Source organism: Oryzias latipes, chromosome 3, assembly GCF_002234675.1.
Source record: "Oryzias latipes chromosome 3, ASM223467v1".
Lineage (NCBI taxonomy): Eukaryota > Metazoa > Chordata > Actinopteri > Beloniformes > Adrianichthyidae > Oryzias > Oryzias latipes.
In genome coordinates, this window is record NC_019861.2 from 21,737,074 (window position 1) to 21,756,801 (window position 19,728).

General features: G+C 36.5%; 3 protein-coding genes across 3 annotated transcripts; 2 read left to right on the top strand and 1 right to left on the bottom strand.

Annotated features, from left to right (window-relative positions):
* Window positions 1-927: 927 nt before the first annotated feature.
* gfod2 (glucose-fructose oxidoreductase domain containing 2) lies at window positions 928-5,691 on the bottom strand. The gene is made up of 3 exons (XM_004067194.4): window positions 5,558-5,691; window positions 4,194-4,490; window positions 928-3,495 (listed from the first exon to the last, which is right to left on the bottom strand). Exons 2-3 carry the CDS (start codon window positions 4,444-4,446, stop codon window positions 2,600-2,602), a joined length of 1,149 nt encoding a protein of 382 aa, XP_004067242.1. The 5' UTR covers window positions 4,447-4,490; window positions 5,558-5,691; the 3' UTR covers window positions 928-2,599.
* Window positions 5,692-7,439: 1,748 nt separating this feature from the next.
* thap11 (THAP domain containing 11) lies at window positions 7,440-10,655 on the top strand. Its single transcript, XM_004067335.3, has one exon. The coding sequence runs from the start codon at window positions 8,704-8,706 to the stop codon at window positions 9,526-9,528; it is 825 nt and encodes a 274-aa protein (XP_004067383.1). The 5' UTR covers window positions 7,440-8,703; the 3' UTR covers window positions 9,529-10,655.
* A 4,167-nt stretch (window positions 10,656-14,822) lies between these two features.
* LOC101167108 (neuritin-like protein) lies at window positions 14,823-19,142 on the top strand. Its single transcript, XM_004067197.4, has 3 exons — window positions 14,823-15,098; window positions 17,203-17,350; window positions 18,600-19,142. Exons 1-3 carry the CDS (start codon window positions 15,047-15,049, stop codon window positions 18,901-18,903), a joined length of 504 nt encoding a protein of 167 aa, XP_004067245.1. The 5' UTR covers window positions 14,823-15,046; the 3' UTR covers window positions 18,904-19,142.
* The last annotated feature ends 586 nt before the right edge of the window (window positions 19,143-19,728 follow it).

Sequence of the window (19,728 nt, forward strand, 5' to 3'; positions counted from 1 at the left end):
TTGGTTAAAGTCAAGCCCCTTAAATTTGTACTTCCTGTTATTCAAACTATTGCAATGTGGTATTAAATTAAAACAAACGCTTTTTTTAAACCAGGCATTTCGCTGTTTTGTATAATTCTACACACAGATATGCAAAATTCCTTTCCTGGAACAGAGCCAGTTGGAAAACTGTATGCTGCTATTAAACCTCAGTTTTTGTAAACCCTAGCCTACCTCTTTTTTTTTCTTTTTCTTAATTACAATACATAATAATAGTGCTAACTCTTATTTAGATGTCTGTGTAGCATAAATCTTGAAAATAAATATGATTTATCCTTTGAAGTTATGTTTTAAGATTATTGACTTTCAAAGAAAAATGATAAAACACAATTTGTAATGTCTTCCGCACTGAAGTTATATTTGGTGTTTTCCCTAAAAAGCCTTTTTTTTTTAAAAAAAAAAAAAGGCAATTAAAACTTGCTACAAGTCCATCTCTACTGTCTTCTTCAAGATGTTACAGTTCCATCTTTAGCAGTTAAGCCCTTTAATGAGCTTACATGGTGGCAGGTGCTAAATGTTAGTCTCTAGCTCCCAAATCACCAATGAGTGCTCAGAGTTTTGATCTACAACTCTAGGAAGAAGATGAACTGTTCATCTGATTATCATTCATACCTACAATAGATATGTTTGAAGCGGAAGGATTTACAGGGAAATAATGTCAACGAGTCACTGACCCATACTGTAAAAGAAAAACCCGTGTTTTTCATGTCTGCTTTGGGTTTTATGAGGGCTAACAGTGAAACAGGTTTCTAAAGACATTTCCTACAGTGTCTTTAAGAAATATTTTTTAATGTATCACAATAACGGTAAGAGTATTTTCCTTACTTTAGCAGAAAAATTGGATTTCTAAAACAAAACTCAAGAAAAAAACTCAGCAGAGAGCCCAAATGAAAAAAAGGCTTTTATTCCATGAAATAATCAGAAACACAGGAGCAATACACACTTTAATGCAAAATTAGTGCTGAAGTTACATTTGTTAAAATTGTCCAAAAAAAAAAAGAAGACAAATATTACAGCTTAAAAATAAAGTCACAGGCTGAAATACAAACACAGAACAAACAATAGGAACTACTGTCCAAACCATCTCATAAATAAATTATAAAATGCCTCCAAATTAAATCCAACTTTTTGAGCGACCATTCCATAAATAGGCTGCATCTTTCAGTGCAAAAATTAAAAGTTGGTTAATAATAATGGAATGTATTTTAGTAGTGATGCATTCTACAGGGAAAGGTAATGTGTTTTTTCAAAGAGATTAGATGTAAACTTGTGTTATTTGCAAAGCACTGTTGAGGTAAGCACTAAACTTGTAAGAGTAGATCCATACATTCAAACCAGTACTTCCTATTTCTACTTTCGACGGCGTATTGGTTCTGACTTGGGTTTGATTTCAGGACTGATATTAGTGTCAACAGTAAAATGCAGTGAGTGAATGGGACAAATAAATAGTCAGGATACTCATTTAGGGTTAAATCCAGTGGTTCTACTCAAAAACAAAAAGCAAGACAAACAAAACATTCCAGAGGGTAAAACACTTTGTGCCAGCCTTAACGCTCCTTTCACATCTGCAATAATTACTATTGCATAAGTCTGATCTTTTAAATAGTTTTTAGTTGAAAATAAATGTAAACAAACCTTTCACTGCAGCTTTCTCAAACTAAATGTCTAGTCTCAAGGGCAAAACTTACTTCTGAAAATGATTTTTAAATGTCTTAGGGGCTCATTCTGGGGATGCTGCTACAAATAAGATATGTAGGACTTACACTTAGCTTATTTTAGACAATCCCTGGTATTGATGTGGGTCATGGCACAGCATGACAGCAAAACAAAATAGGCTTCCAATCATAAAAACTGAAGAATCAAAAGAAAACAAATAACAAGTAAACCACTCAACACAGCTCCATCATTATAATTCTGCACTGTTTTAACTTGAAATGAGAATCTTTTCAAGTTCTGCCAGAATAACAGGGGGTTTGGCAGTCAAACCGTTCATGTACTTTGACATTTATACCTGAGAAAAACACTCCCTTTTAGTAAAAGATAGAGTTTTTAATACCTTTAATGCCTGATTCAAACACATGAGAGTCTACATTTAATGCTAAATATAATCTCACAGTTTAACTATATTCTGCTGTCATTATTCAACTGAATTAAATAAGCAAAAGCAACCAAAATTTAAAAGTTGTGACTCACAAAAACTGCTCTTGAAGAGCATTTAAGCATTCTTTAATTACATATGCAGTCAGCTATTTGCCATTTCATGGATCAACGTTTCAAATGTTAGGTGAAGCAAATTTTATTGGTCATTCTGGCGAAACCTCAGTTTGACCCTGAAACTAAGCAATATTTTCTGAACAGAATCCAAATAATGGAGCTGTGGCATACAAATGTAGTGTAAATACAAATAACAGCAAAACATGTCGTTGCTTGTTAAAATAAAATAACTGTGAAGTACAAAGTAGTCACGTGTGATGTAAACGGCACAGACACCTGAATGTAGGAAAAAGATTCAGAGCTGAATTCCGTCACACCTGTAAGTCTGGGTTTAATATAAATTATCTCAGTTTTTGTTTCTCTGAAGAGCCTCACAGAGGTTCTGGTTGGGATCTGGCTCCTTACTCATGATCTCCACAGACACCCACTCTCCAGTGTTGCTGGACTTCTTCACTGCCTCAACCACAGTCTGCACGTACAGACCATCCTCAAAAGTTGACGCCATAGCAACCGGTCTTTGATCCCACGATCGGCGCTCTTCGTGAGCCTGGAAAGACTGTCTCAGTGCTTTTACCATGGAGCTCAGTCCATGCAGGTGAGGCAGGGGCATCTGCTTCACCTCTGGTCCCAGCCACCCATTTCCTCCTAGCAACAGCTCTTCACCCTTACTCCCATTGCGCTGACCATAGAGGTCTGTGCCTCTGGCAACCAGCCTCCCAGTGGATCCAACTACCATTACCTCCTGTACAAATGACCCGGGCATGTTAAAGTTCAACGTCACAGTGCAGCAGACACCACCCGATCCTGTTCCACCCATTAACAGCTGGAAGAAACAGAAGTCGTCGCTGGTGATGCGGCGGATGCCTCGGATCAAGCTGTTTTGCTGCACAAAGGTACGCGTCAAACCGTGCACTCTGTGAGCTCGTGCACCAGTCAGGTAGCTTAAAAGGTCAATGATGGCGGAGCCAACAGTGTGCAGCCCCCCTCCTCCCATCAGCTCCTCACACGTCCAGCCATATGGCTGGTCCAGAAGGCTCGGTCCATATACCCGGACGTCACAAACTTGTATTTCACCTACATATCCTTCCATCAGCCTCCGGCGCATTTCAACAAAAGAAGGCAGGAAGCGCAGAGTATTACCCATAATGCTGAGCAGCTGGGGGTAGTATCTTGCTGCGGTCACCATTTTAAATGAATCCACAGCAGTTGCAGCTTTCTCACAAACCACATTCTTACCTATACCTGAGAAAAGGTGAGAAAAAAAAAAAGAGAAAAATCAAGTCAGACAGTTGGTGCTGATAGTAATGTAGCTGTTAATAAGTAAAGTAATGTAGCTGTTAATAAGGAAATATAAGGAAGGCACTCAGGAAGTTACAGCTAAACAGGAAACTTGGCTTAGTGTGTAGGAATGGATTCAACAACAGGAAGTTCAATTCTCACATTAAATTGTTTTTTTTTTTGATTATAGAATTTATGTTTGCTTTATATAATTATCAAAACAATGACTTTAGGTTAATATTTTTTGACATTTTTTTCTACAATGGAAAATCTCAATTACAGGCAAACTCCTATAATTTCTTTAAACTAAATAGAAACTAAAACAGTTGTAGTTATTTTTCTTTACAGCACTCAAATGCACAAGTATATAGACTTAATGACAATAAGTTGAAGACAAAAATTATTTGCTAGTGGCATCCACTACTGCTGTACATATTCAGTTAACTATTACTGTTTAAATTGATATTTTGGAAACAAAGTTTACATCCGTGATTGGATGGTCACAATCGTCCTTTGCAAATATCTCAAAAGCTCAGAGCTTAAACATTATTCTCCATTGTAGTTTTTCATTTCACTTTTATTAACCAAACATCATACAGATATTTCTTTTAATTAAATAACTTTGTGTTATTTTTAAAGTTTAATAATAAAGAAACTCTTACCCAGTGCTTTAACAGCAATCTGTTTTGTCATTGATGGGGGAATATAGATGCAAACAAGATCAACGTCTTGGTGGAGAAGGACGTCATCAGACTGGCTGGTGTGGAAAGGGATGCCAAGTTCTTTTGCAAGGCCGCACGCCTCCTCTTCGCTGCGTCCCCAAAGAGCATGAACTTCAAATCCTTCGGCTTGCAACAACGGGACCAGCACTCGGGCTGTGCTCCCAGTGCCAAACACACCAACTCCAGGCAACATGGCAATGCCACTTAGTCTGATTTCACTGGCATCTTCACGTACATCTGAGGAGAAAAATAAATGCTGGTCTTTTGTTTACAAACTTGGAAGAATATTCACAACAGTGACAAAAACAAAGCATCTCTTTGGCAAAAGCAGTTAGTGGATGCTAAATTAAATCTATAAAATTGGAAACAATCTGCCTGAAGTGGTCATTTCTGCACAACTGTGGGTGGGTTTTCTCTTAGTTTTAGTTAATTCATCCACAAACATCCATATCTGATGGTGGAAATGTCCAGGGTTCATTATCAAACAGCCATTTGCATTCTTAACATGCCTTTCCATAACACTCCACACCCTCAAAGTCAGCCATCTCTTCTTCTCTACAACACATGGGACTTTATCACCAGGAAAACGTTGTCTCCAAGGACCGTATATCAAACAGGATCGTTTGACAAAGATTAATTTTGTACAAACCAATACGAACTGTTGTATATGCCTCTGATAGATAAGAGCTTTTCCAACTCGACTGCTAATCATCTCCTTATTATTGCAGTGTCATAGAACTAAACTGCATTATCGAATCGATTTAAAAAGGGTACATTCCAAAATGTTTTAATAGTTCTATGTGTCAGAAAGGTTTATTGCACTGTGAAAACAATTATGAGTTATTGGTGGGTTTGATATTACTAATACCTTTCATACTTTGTTCGTGCCTCTGCCTCGAACATCACGGAAAACAAACCTATTCGTCGACTACTGCAACGGACGACACGACCTCCAACTAATAAGTTTAAAAACCATAACACAGAAAACTCGCTATGGACATCTTGGCGAGCTGTTGAATGAAAATACATTTTATGACTATTTGAGCTCCCTTACAGTGGCTAAAAACGTACGTAAGGACTGCAAGTAAACTTAGAAGACAGAGATCAAAGGCACAAACAGAAGCTATAATGTATGCTAGCTTTAGCACTTTTGGCTAACCGACCACACAGCCGCAGTAGGAACAGATACACTCGCCATAAACCGTCTCTTTATGGTCAACACTTAAACTTTTGTTAGCTTTTGGTTCTTACAGATCGTAAAATGACTGTCTTTGTGTTAAGTACCGACAAGGCGAAGTACCTACAGTTTTTTTTGCCCAGTCAACATCCGCAGGTAAATGTTCAGCCGGGCACTGCCCAGTGGGTCATGGTAACTCCAGGAGCAGCCAATCAGAAGCCGCGAACAGAAGCAGGACAGAGGAAACCGGAAACATTGAAAACTACTGCAGCATTCGCTCTCAACCTTTATTAAACTAAACACATTCTTTTTGAATTAAAACTTATTGAAGAAGGAATACGTTATTTTTATTTCAATAGACAATGAAACTTTATAGTAAAAAAAGGTAGTATAGTTCCATTTATGTGTTAGTTTTTATGTGCTAATTTTTAAAGCTCTTTTATATAAAATTTAAAAATTTATAAACATCTTATTTAGGTTCCTTTTAAACGGTTCAGAGATGAGCAATGTAATAAACTTCATTGTGAATAGATAATTTTAGAAATGTAATAAATGATCAGATTAATCAACTTTTGCACAGTTTTTTTCAAAGTATCAATGAAAAGTGGATATTCTATTAAAAACAAATATTTCATATACATTTATTTAGGGGATATAAGTGTCATTTAGCATTTCTCAAAAGATTTTTCACTTCAAGATTTGTCTTTATGTTTTCAAAATATCTGTAGGGATTCACCTTTAAAAGTACACCTATTGGAGATTTTAATTGTGGATGCTGAAAGGTTTTCTGAAAGAAGACTAAGTCCAGATGCCATGACATAACCTCAAGACGTTAACCTGGATGAAGGAGTCTTTCGCCAATTCTGCTTCCTGGAAATGCCTTTTCTAAGTTTATAAATAGCTCACCTGGAACTCTAGTGCTTTTAGCTTTGTACACTCCACCAACTTGTGCACTGAGAGCAGTTTTGTAAAATGTAATCAAAAAGACGAAGACAGAAGAGAAAATAGCAAAGTGCATACTTTTATGTATAAGATTTATTTAATTGTTAGCAGAATTATGTGTGGACAGTAACAGAAAATACAAGACTACAGTTTATATATTGAGAGTACTACTTTAACCATTCTTGCTACATCCATTTGAAAGTTTGTTATTTGTCTAAATGCCCCCACTTGTTTTTGACGTAGCTGATCTGTCTTGATTAGTAAGTACTAGTTAATTACTTTGTGACACATCTAATGATACCAGTTAAAACTATACAGACACTTAATCTGATTTTGACCTCAGTGTAAAGATCAGCCACACTGTATATATGTCTGTATTGATGTTGTGAGAATGATAATTGCAAAAGAAGTAGTTTTTTGAGAGCTGGCTTTATGCAAAGGTCCAAAGTTTGAGTGTGTACTTGTCGAAAGGCATGAATATCGTTTGTCTTGAACTAAAAAACTAGCAAAAAACAAATAACCTTTCAAAGGCCGTTTGATGAGTGAAAACAATAGAAATTTTTAAATAATCCAGAAGATTTAGGTAAAAAAAGATAAGAAAATTTTTCATATATTAAAAATATAAAAAATTGATTAAATCATAGCTATAATAACTAGATGTGTTACTAATAAAGAACTTAAATGTACTCAGTAACTTAAACATAAATATGTGTGCATATAAGGAAAAGCCCTGAAACAAAGCAAGCAAATAAATAAATGGACAATATGAATCAGCTTACTTTTTTTTTTATTGATGCAGAACAAAAGTGACATACAGCAAAAGAACAAGGAACAATAAACTGTACATCAAATGTTTAAAATAAACGGCAGGGGATATACAGGCAAGAAAATAAAATTATATTAAATTATACAGCTGAGCAAGGTGATACGTTTTAACAGTTTTTTTGTTTGTACTGGGGGAAATGGAAAGTAAGTAAGTTTTATTTATTTTATTTTTTTATTTAACCAGGAAAGTCCCATTGAGATTAAAAACCTCTTTTGCAAGGGAGTCCTGGCCAAGAGGCAGCACAAAGTTACAAACACAGACAACAAATAAAATTACATTCAATTATAAAAACAGTTACATTTAAAGGAGTTGACCTCAAGTGCTCTCAGTCTGGTTTTAAAATCATTTAAAAAGATAAGATCAGGGAGCTTCCAGTTTTTTTGCAGTGTGTTCCATGACGTGGGAGCAGCGTGAGAAAAAGATCTTTTTCCCAGTTCTGTGCGGACAAATGGAACATTGAGCAACAGTTGATCATTTGAACGCAATGAATATGAATCAACATTTCTCCTCTGTAGTAAATCTCCAATGTAGGAGGGAAGCAGTCCAAGCATGGCCTTGTAAATAAAAATGTACCAGTGTCCTTGCCTTCTTGTGGACAGAGATGACCACCCCACACGAGAGTACAGTTCACAGTGATGTGTTAATGCTCTACAATTGGTGATAAACCTCAGAGCAGCATGATACACAGAGTCTAATCTATAAAGACAATGATTTGAAGCATTCATGTACAAAAGGTCCCCGTAGTCTAAAACAGATAGAAATGTTGCTGTCACAAGTCTTTTTTTACTTTGAAAGAGAAGCAAAGCTTATTTCTAAAAAGAAAACCCAATTTCAGTTTTAGTTTCTTCACAACATTTTCAATGTGGGGCTTGAATGTCAAGGAGTCATCAAGTAAGACCCCAAGGTATTTGTACTCATGTACTTGCTCTATAAGTAACATCTAACTTGGGCTAGTAAATCAAGAAAATTAGGAGATTTATTGCTGAATTTAGATTTGTGAATATAAAACTTGGTTAATAAAATCATAAGATTTATCAAATAAAATTGAGATAAAAATGTCTTATAATTAACTTGCAGGACAAGTAAGAATCGCCCCTCGGACGTTCATCCGTCCGACAGGGGGCGCCATATTTATGTGGGGCTCAAAATTGGAAGCGCAAAGCAATCTGGTACTTGTAGTTTACATAGTGGGGTGGTCGGATTGATAACGCGCCGCAGAACAAAACAAGACGACGCTCTTGAATATAAAGTTTAAACGTTGAAATCGTCGTGAGAAATAGTTTTGCCACGTGCAAGTTTGGATCAAATCGGCTGGAGTAAGTCCTCAAACTCGGAGAGCAGCTCACTTTTAGTGAAAATAAACAGGAAGTTGATAGCGTTGTGGGACGTGTAGTTTTGTGTGCAGGCCGTGGCGCTTGATAGCAAGGCATCGGAAAAAAAGCACCAATTAAATAATCCAAGCATCATTTAACCATCGTGTTTTAAGCATCGACTTTGAATAAACGATGCCCGGGTTCACGTGCTGTGTGCCTGGCTGCTACAACAACTCGCACCGGGACCGGGAGCTGCGCTTCTACACATTTCCAAAGGACACCACGCTAAGAGAGCAGTGGCTGAGGAATATTTCCCGGGCCGGGGTCAGCGGCTGCTTCAGCACCTTTCAGCCCACCACAGGACACCGAGTCTGCAGTGTGCATTTCGCCGGAGGGCGGAAGACCTACTCCGTTCGAGTGCCGTCCCTGTTTCCCCTGCGTGGAGTGAATGAACGCAGGTGTCGGCGGGGCAGAGGGAGAAAGGTTTACGCTGCAGTCCTCGCCCCCGCCGCCGCAGCGACCTCTGGGATTGTGGCCACTAGCGTGCTTGGGAACACGGCCGGAGGAGCCGAGGGCAGCATTGGAGGCGAGGCGGGCGACGACAGCATTACCGTGGTTCAAATAGGCCAGAACGGGGAGTACCTGGGCACCGCGCGGCTACCGGCTCAGTCAGAGGCGACTTGTTACTCCGCGCCATGCGGCAGCGCGGATGAACTGAGAAGCGACGAGTACTCGTTGGAAACCGGCACTAACCAGCCCACAGTGCATTACGTGAGTGTGACCAGCAGCCCTCTGGACCACTCGTACTCCCTGACGACTGGAACCACGTCAGCCGAACTACTGCGGAAACTGAACGAGCAGCGGGACATCATCGCGCTGATGGAGGTGAAGATGAAGGAGATGAAGGCGACCATCCGCCAGCTCCGGGTCACCGAGGCCAAGCTGCAGGAGGAGGTGCGGGAGCGGGACCGGCTGCTCGGCCACTCACCACCTGTTGGTTTCAGAAAGAAAATGTAACTCTCCTGAACAAACCTGGAGACCACCCTAACAGGGACAAGGAGATGAATGAAGCATGGCCGCCTGAAACCAGACTCTCATGAACTTTACGCCAAGTCTGACGTGAAGGATGGGATGGTTTATGTAGATAATAGTAATTAAATAACTGCTAATCACATAAACACACTGTTGGGGCTCAACAACGTAAGATTGTTATTCCTTCTTTAAAGAAGGCTCACTTCAACTGACCATCTTAGGGTGTTTAACTCTTGATAAGAAAGAAAAGAAAAAAATCCCTTTATTGTTAAACTTTTACGTTTTTTTTCACTTTGTATTTCTTAATTTAGTTCATTGTTTTCCAGAGAAAAATTAAAGGGCAAAGTTGCAAAATGCAGTAAGTAGGACTGAATGAAAACATTTCCCACACATTAACTTTTCATTTTAATCATTAAATGTGAATCTGATTGTACCGGAGTCCAGTGTAAGCACCGGATATGTTTTCACCCCCTATATTCTTTTTCAACAAAAGAAGTTTACCAAACTCATTCAAACTGCAGACTCGGCTGTCAAATAAGATGTTCCATAAAAATATGGATTCTGTTGCATTTGTTTAAGTTTTTTCCCCTAATAGGTAATTTAGTTAAAATATCTTTCTTAATATCTTGATATACATAATTCAACTTTAGTGTTTGTGTGTCGAGGTTGTTTCGATGAACCAGGTCCTGCTTAATCTGTGATTCTGTATGTGCCTATTTGTAGTCAGACATGAATTTGTGTTTATTGGCTGCATCTATTCATGGATGTTTTATGTACAGGATGTTTGGCACATTTCAGATGTTTTAGTCTATGGCGAGCTATGACAAAACCTCACCTTGAAACATTGTGCTAAAACGTTCAGTCGATTCTTAAGTGTCATTTGGTTCAGTGACACGATGATGGACTTCTACAGTATTTTCAGGTTTACAGATGTTGGATTCGTCCCGTCCATGTAAAAGGTTTGGACTGTACACAGTACATTTTTGTGTGTTTTAGGAAAGAGGAGGCAATGTGTTGCCCAAGACCTCGTAAGTTTTATTGAAGCAGAGTATTTTTGACGACTTGTGTTGACTTATGTAAAAAATAATTAAAATTTGTACAAGACGTTCAGTCTAATTTGCTTGTCACTTGATTGATACATTTTTGAACAGTCAAAAGAAAAACCTTAGTAGTAATTGTTGGAATTGGTTTAATTCAAGCATTGGAAACAAAACAAAGAAGACAACACAAATATATATCTATGGATAGATATATCAACCTTAGTCATTAGTCATAAATTGACTGGAATACATGTAAGAACATCCACATTCAGTTATAATTATTAATAATAAACATATTAAAACAACTACATATTAAGTTTGTCAAAAGGAGTTTAATTGCTTTAATAGAACCACTTTTAATAGAAGAAAGTGGAAGGAAGTAATATTTTTAATAATATTTCATATCTACATTATTATTATCCAGCTCTTAACTTCTGGTATGTTATTTTAACTTAACATAAGTGCAGATCATTTAAAAAATTCATCAAAATCTAATGGTACATATTGATTACATAAGAAGGCATAACATTATTTTAGGAACTATTACATATCACAGTTCAAGTGTTAAAATGAAGTGAGATGAAAGGGGAGTACAGTTTACAGTGACGTACCAAAGTTCAGAATGGAGAATGTTGCTTTCCGAAAAACTGGATTTGGTTTTCAATTAAGTTTTGCATGATTTTAATTTATTTAAGACTGCCAACAAAAGACATTCAGAGGGTAAGACAAGCAAGTTAACCCATTGTTCATCGGTAACGCCCACTGATGTTCAGATTTGTTGTTTAAGTACCACAAAGTTAGTGTATATCAAGTTGTTTTGGGCCTAACTTTCCCAAATATTTTATCAAAAAAGGTTTTCCGGTCATTTGAATATGAAAATACAGTGCATCAGAAGAGTCTGAGTCGACTGTGAAATCTTTAGATTTTCTTGAAAACTTTCAGACCTTGACATCTTGTCATCACCAAAGCCTTGAATGGTACGACACCATCCCATATTAAAGATCTCATAGTGCCTTTCCAACCAAACAGAACACTTCACTCACAAAATGCAAGACTGCTTGTGCTTCCTTGAATTTCCAGAAGTACAGTTGGAGGCCTACACAGTTTTTTCCTTCAAGTTAGGCTTACATTCACCTTCAGACAGACCTATTACAAGGCTAGCTAGAAACAGAGAAAATTTAATTTAATAGTTATCATAGGTGGCTATCAGGTTCACCATTTATCCTTCAGGAGCAAAGCAAACTTTGTTTCACGCTCTGGTATCAGAAATGACAAACTACTCACAGTAGTGAAGCTGCTCACAAAAATACTTAATTATGAGCCCAAAGAAGGAAAGATAATGAAATGATGATTTACAATGATGTAACTATAGTATAATGTTTACCAAACATTTTCTTTATGAATTGCAGTTTGATTTTTCTGAATAGTATTATCTCTAAGAAAAATATAAGAATTGACTCCCAGTTAAGTGTCCAACCAACTAATCCAGCTATCACAGTTTTTCAAAAGCTGGATCCATATTGATTTATTATTCTGGTGTTGTTTGGAAGCTAATACTTTTGATCAAACTCATGATCAAAAGAATTAGTTCATGACAGTTTTTGTTTTTACATTTGAAAAAGTACAAAATAAAGAAATGAAAAATCATCAGTGTTTTATCTTACAAAATTTGTCAAATTGTGTTTTAGATCGTTTTTTTCAATTGAAAAAAAGTCTTAACTTTATGTGTATCTTAACACTGTGATTTGATTTTTTCTCAAAAGTAGAAACAATTATCATAGTGAACAAATGATACAGCAGTTTGATTGCTTTCTTCTAAATTGCTGTGGGATGAATGCTCAGGGAGTAGAGATTTAGCTTGTTTACATGCCCTAATTTACTTCATCTGTCTGACAGTGTATGTTGGCAGCTTTCATGGTCATTTACTAATTGTTAATCCCCTCACATGTGCTGAAATGCTTAATATTACAATGGAAATGCAGGGGTTTAGGGTAGCCCTCGAATCTAAAATTGAATGAATGACTTTGAACACCCACACGAAGGCATGCAAGATAAAATAAAACAAAACAGGGAGCGATGACGAGCGAATGGATGAAACACATTGAAGAGAATGAGGATACAGATCACTAATCTCATCTGGATTTGTTTTTTTTTTCCTACTCCCATCATAATTACGTCACACTTTAATCCAGAGATGCCAATCAAACTTATACAACTCTTTTTTTCCTATGGCTGCTGCTGTTTACTACAGAATTCTTTTTTTTCACACCTAATTAATGTCTCCTGTGTAATTTGTGTTTAGCTTTTAATATAATGTGTAATAGAAGCCATGGTTGGTTGTATGCAACATTTTATTAGGAACATGTTTAAAACCACATCATATTTTACCTGTATTTTTTTAAAGCAGATTTTGTTTTATTAAAATGGGCTAGTGCTGGTCAACAGTTAGTTTTTCTAAAGTTTTTGCAAAACATGTTTGAGAACACTTTCAAAAATGTCTTCTGTGTCGACAAGTTGAGGCTAATGAGTTGCCATGGTAACCACATAAAGCAAGCAGCTGAAGAGCAAAAAGTTAGAGAAAAAGATTTTTGTATGTATAGGCGGGAAAAACATGATTTGTAGGCTGTTAATTAAAATACAAAATAGATTCAATGGATAAAATAGGTCAATTCAATTGTGTTTGAAGAAAAACATGCGTTGAGTTTGTTTGCTAATACAATCTGTATTAACATCATAAACATTTTATTGCTTGAATCTCACAATTTTCTTTCTTTTATTTAATTTTTCAAATTGTGCTACTATGTTGATAGGGTTTTCTGACCTGCCTTTGTTTTTTAAGTTAATCTGTGTTGGAAACCAGGGTGAATAAACATGGGTTCAGTTTTCAATCAAATTCAACAAATTAAAAAATTTCTTGTATTGAAAACCGGCTTTTTACAGACAGTTTTCAACAAGTGTGCAGTTTAATCCCAATCATTCAAAGATGCAAAAACGGTTATGTTGCTACAGACATGACTGCAAAGTTTCTGCTTGAGTTGTTTAATTTAAAAAATGAATCACCATTATGAAAGCTATTGGTCTTTTCAAGGGTTGTGATAAAGAAGGAAGATCTCAAATACTAGATCCCTAAAAGATATGTAAATATAACCTATTAAATTGAAAGTTTCAAAAAAGTTTCACAAGATTTTTTATCTTACCATCTTCTTGAATCTGTGCAGTAAGAAAAAACAAAGAACAAAAAAAAACTAAGTCTGTAGGACCATTGAAGCCTTTAAGGCGCATGGAAATCTTTGTGAGACAGAAGGAATCCTCTAATCAAGCCACAAAATAACAAAGTGTGTTAACTTTATTTTGCAAGGATTTATGTTCAGATTGGTAAATTGGGAGTATGTCTAATATGTATCAAAGTAACAAAATTCTGTAAAAAATTGCAGAAAGGATAAGATTTGGTGGTAAATTTGATTCTGTGCTGTATTGATTGAAAACTGTGGCCACACACAGATTATTTTGCAGTTAATGGTAGTTTTAAACTGCAGATTAACACTGATTTATCATTCCTCTTGGATCAATGCACAGATGTGAACCAGGACTTATACTAATACCTGGAGTGTGAGTCATCTGGGGAACAGAAAAGGGGATTTAGAAGCAGATAGTAGATGGAGATAAAATAGACCTTTAAGTGGGGAATGAGCAGGTATATTGTAAAAAATCCAATGTCTGTATAACATCACAGTTAATAAATTAAGGCTATTAATTGCTTTGCAGCTTTCTTGGGTGGCGCCATCATGACCCACTTAGCAACAGTTCAGTTCACCCATTGGCTGCTGCAGTTTTCTGAGGACACCATAACTCCCAGGTGAGCTTCATTCTTTTATCCTCACTGGGACATCATCCATCTGTCCCAAAGAAATGAAAAAAATAAATAAAACCACAAATCCTCCTCACACTTTCACACACACAAACATAGACATTTCCTTCCAATCTCATAATAAAACTCTGTAGGTAAACTCAGCAGTTGGTTTGTGCTTGCACTGAGATCACAAAGGCCACTTTTTCAAAGATTATTATTTAGAGATGAAATAATTGTTACAAATACGGGTAACCGGAAATGAGAAGGCTGTAATCCTCTGTTGGGATGCTGTTATTGGTCTGCTGCTTCCAAGCCCTCTACAGTACACTCCTCCCTTTTGTGTGTACACATACGCAAACACACACACACACACTCACATACTACCACAACATCCTCCTTACTCTCTGTGATTCATCCGTCCCTTTCACTGTTAATCCAGCTGGGTTGTGCCTCTGAGCATTGCTGTAATTTTACAATCTGATGAATTCCTGACTGATGGCGGGAAGGATCCAATCCTGAAGCAGCAACTTTTTTCCAATTTTGGATTTGGACCCATTTTTTTCCACCTGTGCAGAGGTGGTACTGATTTCATTGGACTCTGCAGAAATAAACCATGAAGTCCCATGGAGATCCTGCAACTGTGCTTTTCTCCATTGTTTGCCTCAGTAAGGATGTTTTTCTCCTACATAATTGTTGTCTGTATCTGTTCCTTGAATGTTTATTTAAGTTCCATCACAAAGTTTAAACATTTTTTGCCTAACCTGTATGCTTTGCAGCATTGATACAATTTCTTTAAAATTTTGGTTTGGAGTAGGAAGTATGTGTCAAGGCTTCAAAAGTATTTTAATCTGAAATTGTGGAGAGCCAGGTTTTACAAATGCACTTACCTTAATGAATTGTTGGCTGGGCTGACTCTCACTCTGAGTCTGTGCGCCCTCCCTTGCAGATTAAAGTAGAACACTTGATATCTGAATCTAAATTGTTGGTCGGTTATTTTCTGCTGTAATGACAGAAACTGTGAGTTTGGCAAAGTACGGCAGTAGAAGGAGGACTAATCATTAAGGTATTTGGGTAAAGTTGTGTTCACTTGACAAAAAATTGAAACAGACATGCAAAAGAAAAAATATTGGAAAGCATTTACAGCTTTAATGGCTTCAACCGAATAAAAAGGTGGTGTGAAGAAGTTATAAAATCAAAATCTTCAACTGTTACTGATCTGAAGTCTTCAGGTGCTTGTTATAAAACACAGGAAAGACAATCTCACAGGAGCAGTCAGTGGTGCCTTTCAATTTGGAATTTCCTTCAAGGTTATTCTTATTCATAAATCTTTTTATGATCTCAAAAAGGAAAAATGTTTCAGACAGTCCCTATAAGATAATCTTTGCATGGAGGGATGCTCCAGCAGGTTCAGAGTCTAGTCAGAAAAATCACACAAAAACAAACCCAAATATGATAATAACAGCTGAGTTGATTTACAATAAACCACAATGCTTCAATAACAAAGAATAGATAAAAACCAAACAAACATGGAAATGGATGGCCTTATACAAAAGCACATCTCATCAACACAAAGCGTGGCATTTCTAGCATACATTCTCCAGTCTCTCCAACATGGTAATGGAGTGGAAGTATTTTAGCCTGTCACCTAGCAGCCATTGAGTTAAAGTGAACTTACAGAAAAATTGTGTCTGACAGCGGGAGCTTCATGAGTCATAAAAATGAACTATGATGCAGAACAAACCAGAAAAGAAGCTGTGAAAATATCACTTGTATCCTCAGTGAATGTGTTATTTTTCATCAGATTAAAACTTTCAATTATGGGTTTCATCTTTGGTCATGCAATATTTAAAAATGCTGAACATTTCTGCTGTTTAAATAAACTGTAAACCAAGAAAGCAGCAGCACTGGGTTGGATATTTGTGGGAACATGTCAAATTATTGTCCTAGTGTCCAACGCATTTTTATTTTTTGAAATACATTTTTTCTCGATATTTTTAAAATAAAAGGATTTTGCTTTAAAATATTACATAATCTTAACTGACCAAAAAGCTGCATTCACTGTGCCATTTCAATTTTCATATTCCCCTTGCGCATAAACATTTAATTATTCTGGTCAAAGTCAAAATTCTAGTAATCTCAGGGAGATGTGTAATCTATAAGCTGATCAATGCACTCAGATAGTGGGTACATGCTTTTTTTCCCCTCCTTCCCTGAATTAAGATCAGGGATTGTATAATCCCTCCAGATGAATGGACTGCAACATATTTTTTTATTTGTTTGTTCCATCCAAGGACCATACGGATTGTGTCTCAACAAAATGGGTCCCAGAATATTATGTGGCTGTTTTTTCTGTGTTTCACATCACAGTTATGGATTTGGACTTAAAAAAAATATCAACTGCCACATGGTTCCTTCCTCAGTTTCCTTTATTGTACTAAAAACTGTCGTCATTTATTCAGTAAAATCGGATTTCTCAAATTCTAACACATGTTTTTATCAAAGAAAAAAAGTACAGTAAGGAAAATTAAAGAAAGTTGCTCCATTCTGAGACTGGGTGTCTCTCTAAAAGAGACAATGGAGTAGAACCAGAAGTAGCTGGAAAGATTTTGGGACCCCCTTGTTCTCCCTTTGAACTGAGGAAGGTCTGCGGATCAATGTTTTTGAATTTTTAACAAAGGTCTTAGCAAACGGCATAAAATGGAAGGATGGATAAATGATGCTTCGCTGATTATTAAGTCAATCTTTGTCTTGTCAAATCTTCTCCTACAGGTCTTGCCCCTTTGTGTTTTGGAGCTGCAATTCCTGTTGCATGTGGATCCATCTACAGAAGCTTTGCTCAGTGTTTGCTCACGCTTGGAGACAGTTTAGTAGAAACACAAAAAGATCAGAGCACACAGGACATTGATTCAATCTGCAGGTGCGTGTATTTCCTGACTATTTTCATGAAAAGTCTCACTAATTTTCATTAAATTTTCATCTAAATCATCCAAATCTTTCTGTTTATCTTTTCCACTAGATACCATTCATATTTTAAATTTAGAGGTTGACATATACTGGAAAAAATGTTAATTCTATATTAAGATACTTAATTATTTGATCATTTTTATTAAGTGTTTAAAAACATTTTCGCCTGTGATTTAGGTTTGGCATTATTATTTGACTGATATCTTTTTATTTTCAAAAACAAAATTAAATAGTCAAATAAACATAATAAACAGAAATTGGTTGTATGTATACGACATTGCTCTTTTAGATTGGAAAACCTGGTTTTCATAAATGATTGATAACTCCCTTCCTGCTTATGCTCACAAAGATCTTGATTGTTTGTTAAAGAGGTCAAAATTCTGGACATGGCAAAGCATCTTTGTTGCACGGATTGATTATTTATCTTGACTAAACAAGATAAAATGAAACATTTAAGCTCTCAAAATTTTTCCTACTGATTTTTAGCTCTGGCAACGTTATTTGTTGGAGCCGTTTCCACAACAGGAACGATTGAAATTGTTTTAAGGTGGATACATTGATTAAGTTTATTGTACTGTCCCTACTGGGATTGAGGATACATGCTTCCCCTTTTCTGCTGTGAAATATTAAATCAAAACTGAATTAAAAGCCAGTATGACCACGATTACAATAGCATTCTTTTTTGTTTGGTGCTTTTACGAGTCTAGTCAAAACAAAGCCAAAAGCCACATTCAACAATCACAAACTAGCCATACATTTTTTCCCATAATCAGGGGTAGAGTTGCAAAAACAAATAGGCAATCAAAGTCATACTGCATTAATCCATATAAGCAGTGGAACTGCCATAAAATTCACCTTACAATCATCCTGAAACAAATGACAAAGATAAAAAAGCCAAGTCTTTTTTTAAAAGTAACATAACAGTACAACTTTGATCTGCTGAAATGTGTTTAAAGAAATGTCCTGGGGATCACAATGTCTAAAAAATCAGAAACTGTGAAGTATGGTGTTGGAGGAATGATGATGTTGATTTGACTTTTTAGGACACGTGATCTGGGTAACTTTTAAACCAAATACTGATATACTGTTTGTGTAATTTATTGAGCATTGTGAATGTTATGGCAGTGATTTAATCCTGAAGTTGGGATGCTTTGGAGTTATTAAACTTAGGATCTAAAGTATCTCCTTTTTCTGGTTTGAAGGTCCTGGAATGCATTTCATGTTTGTGCCAACTCGGCTCTGGCTGGCTGTCCTGGAGAAGCAGCAGCCATCTGGGAGTCTCTGAGACAAGAGTCCAGGAAGACACAGTTTTCTGGAAACCTCTACGACATGTGCGCTAGCCGCACCACCCTCCCTTCCAGCACTTTGCCTGCACCCCAGAGTCCTCCCACCTCTGATCAGATGAACCAGGAGACGTTGAAAGGGCAGACGGACAGAAATGGCCCTGCGATCTTCACACTGTCGTTGCCTGTGTGCAGCTTGCTTCTGGTTCTCCTCAGGAGTTAGTCAAACCACGCAAAGACACTCCTTCAGCTAAGAGACTGTCACAGCTGGATCCCACCTTCTTCTAACTGTTTTATCAAGAGATGCTTCTTGTGCATATGTGATTTTTGTCAATAATGCATGAACCATAATATTCAGGATTTAATTACTTTGATTTATGGTTTTGTATTCTTATATGTGATCTTAATCTTGATATTTTCTGGTTAAACAATTCAAATAATAAATCTCCAATAATAGCCAGCCATCTGACTACAGTTCTCATGAACAAAAGTGTTTAAAATGAACATGAGTATTTGAATAGAATATGCTGGATTTTGATTAATCAAATAATGATTTTTTTTAAACTACACAATATTAAACCCATTTAAAAACCCATTTAACAAACCCATTATTTGTAAAGGGGTTTTGAAAAAGAATCAAAAACCTTTCCGCTGTAGAGATTACAAAAACGGTTTTGCCAAAGGCAAACCTAAGCTTCAGAGTATTAACTTTGGGCATTGCAGAATTAAATAAACAATGCCTCATGATATTAGAGCAAATGAGATTTTCAGGGGTTTTTGTAAATCCAGGTGTCCAGATGTACTTGTGATCCCATAAGGTATGATGACAAGGATTGATTTGGCTTTGGTTCATCATACCATTTAACCCAATTTAAGAGATTTGCACTTGTGTTAATAAATATTAATGGTTGCAAAGTTTCATGAACAGTTTTCAATTAGGTGAACACTTTAGGAAAACTTCTGCATATTTCTAAACGTTGATGCACTATGACTTTGATGTTTGATTTTGAAATGATGTTCCACAACAATGAATACGTCTAACTTTCCC

Excerpts from the sequence above, each read along its gene's own strand:
- gfod2 (XM_004067194.4), bottom strand. The coding sequence starts at position 4,446 with ATGTTGCCTGGAGTTGGTGTGTTTGGCACTGGGAGCACAGCCCGAGTG. Across the intron at positions 3,496-4,193 it reads GATTGCTGTTAAAGCACTGG|GTATAGGTAAGAATGTGGTT; the intron begins GTAAGAGTTTCT and ends ACCTTTTCTCAG.
- thap11 (XM_004067335.3), top strand. The coding sequence starts at position 8,704 with ATGCCCGGGTTCACGTGCTGTGTGCCTGGCTGCTACAACAACTCGCAC.
- LOC101167108 (XM_004067197.4), top strand. The coding sequence starts at position 15,047 with ATGAAGTCCCATGGAGATCCTGCAACTGTGCTTTTCTCCATTGTTTGC. Across the intron at positions 15,099-17,202 it reads TTTCTCCATTGTTTGCCTCA|GTCTTGCCCCTTTGTGTTTT; the intron begins GTAAGGATGTTT and ends CTTCTCCTACAG. Across the intron at positions 17,351-18,599 it reads GACATTGATTCAATCTGCAG|GTCCTGGAATGCATTTCATG; the intron begins GTGCGTGTATTT and ends TCTGGTTTGAAG.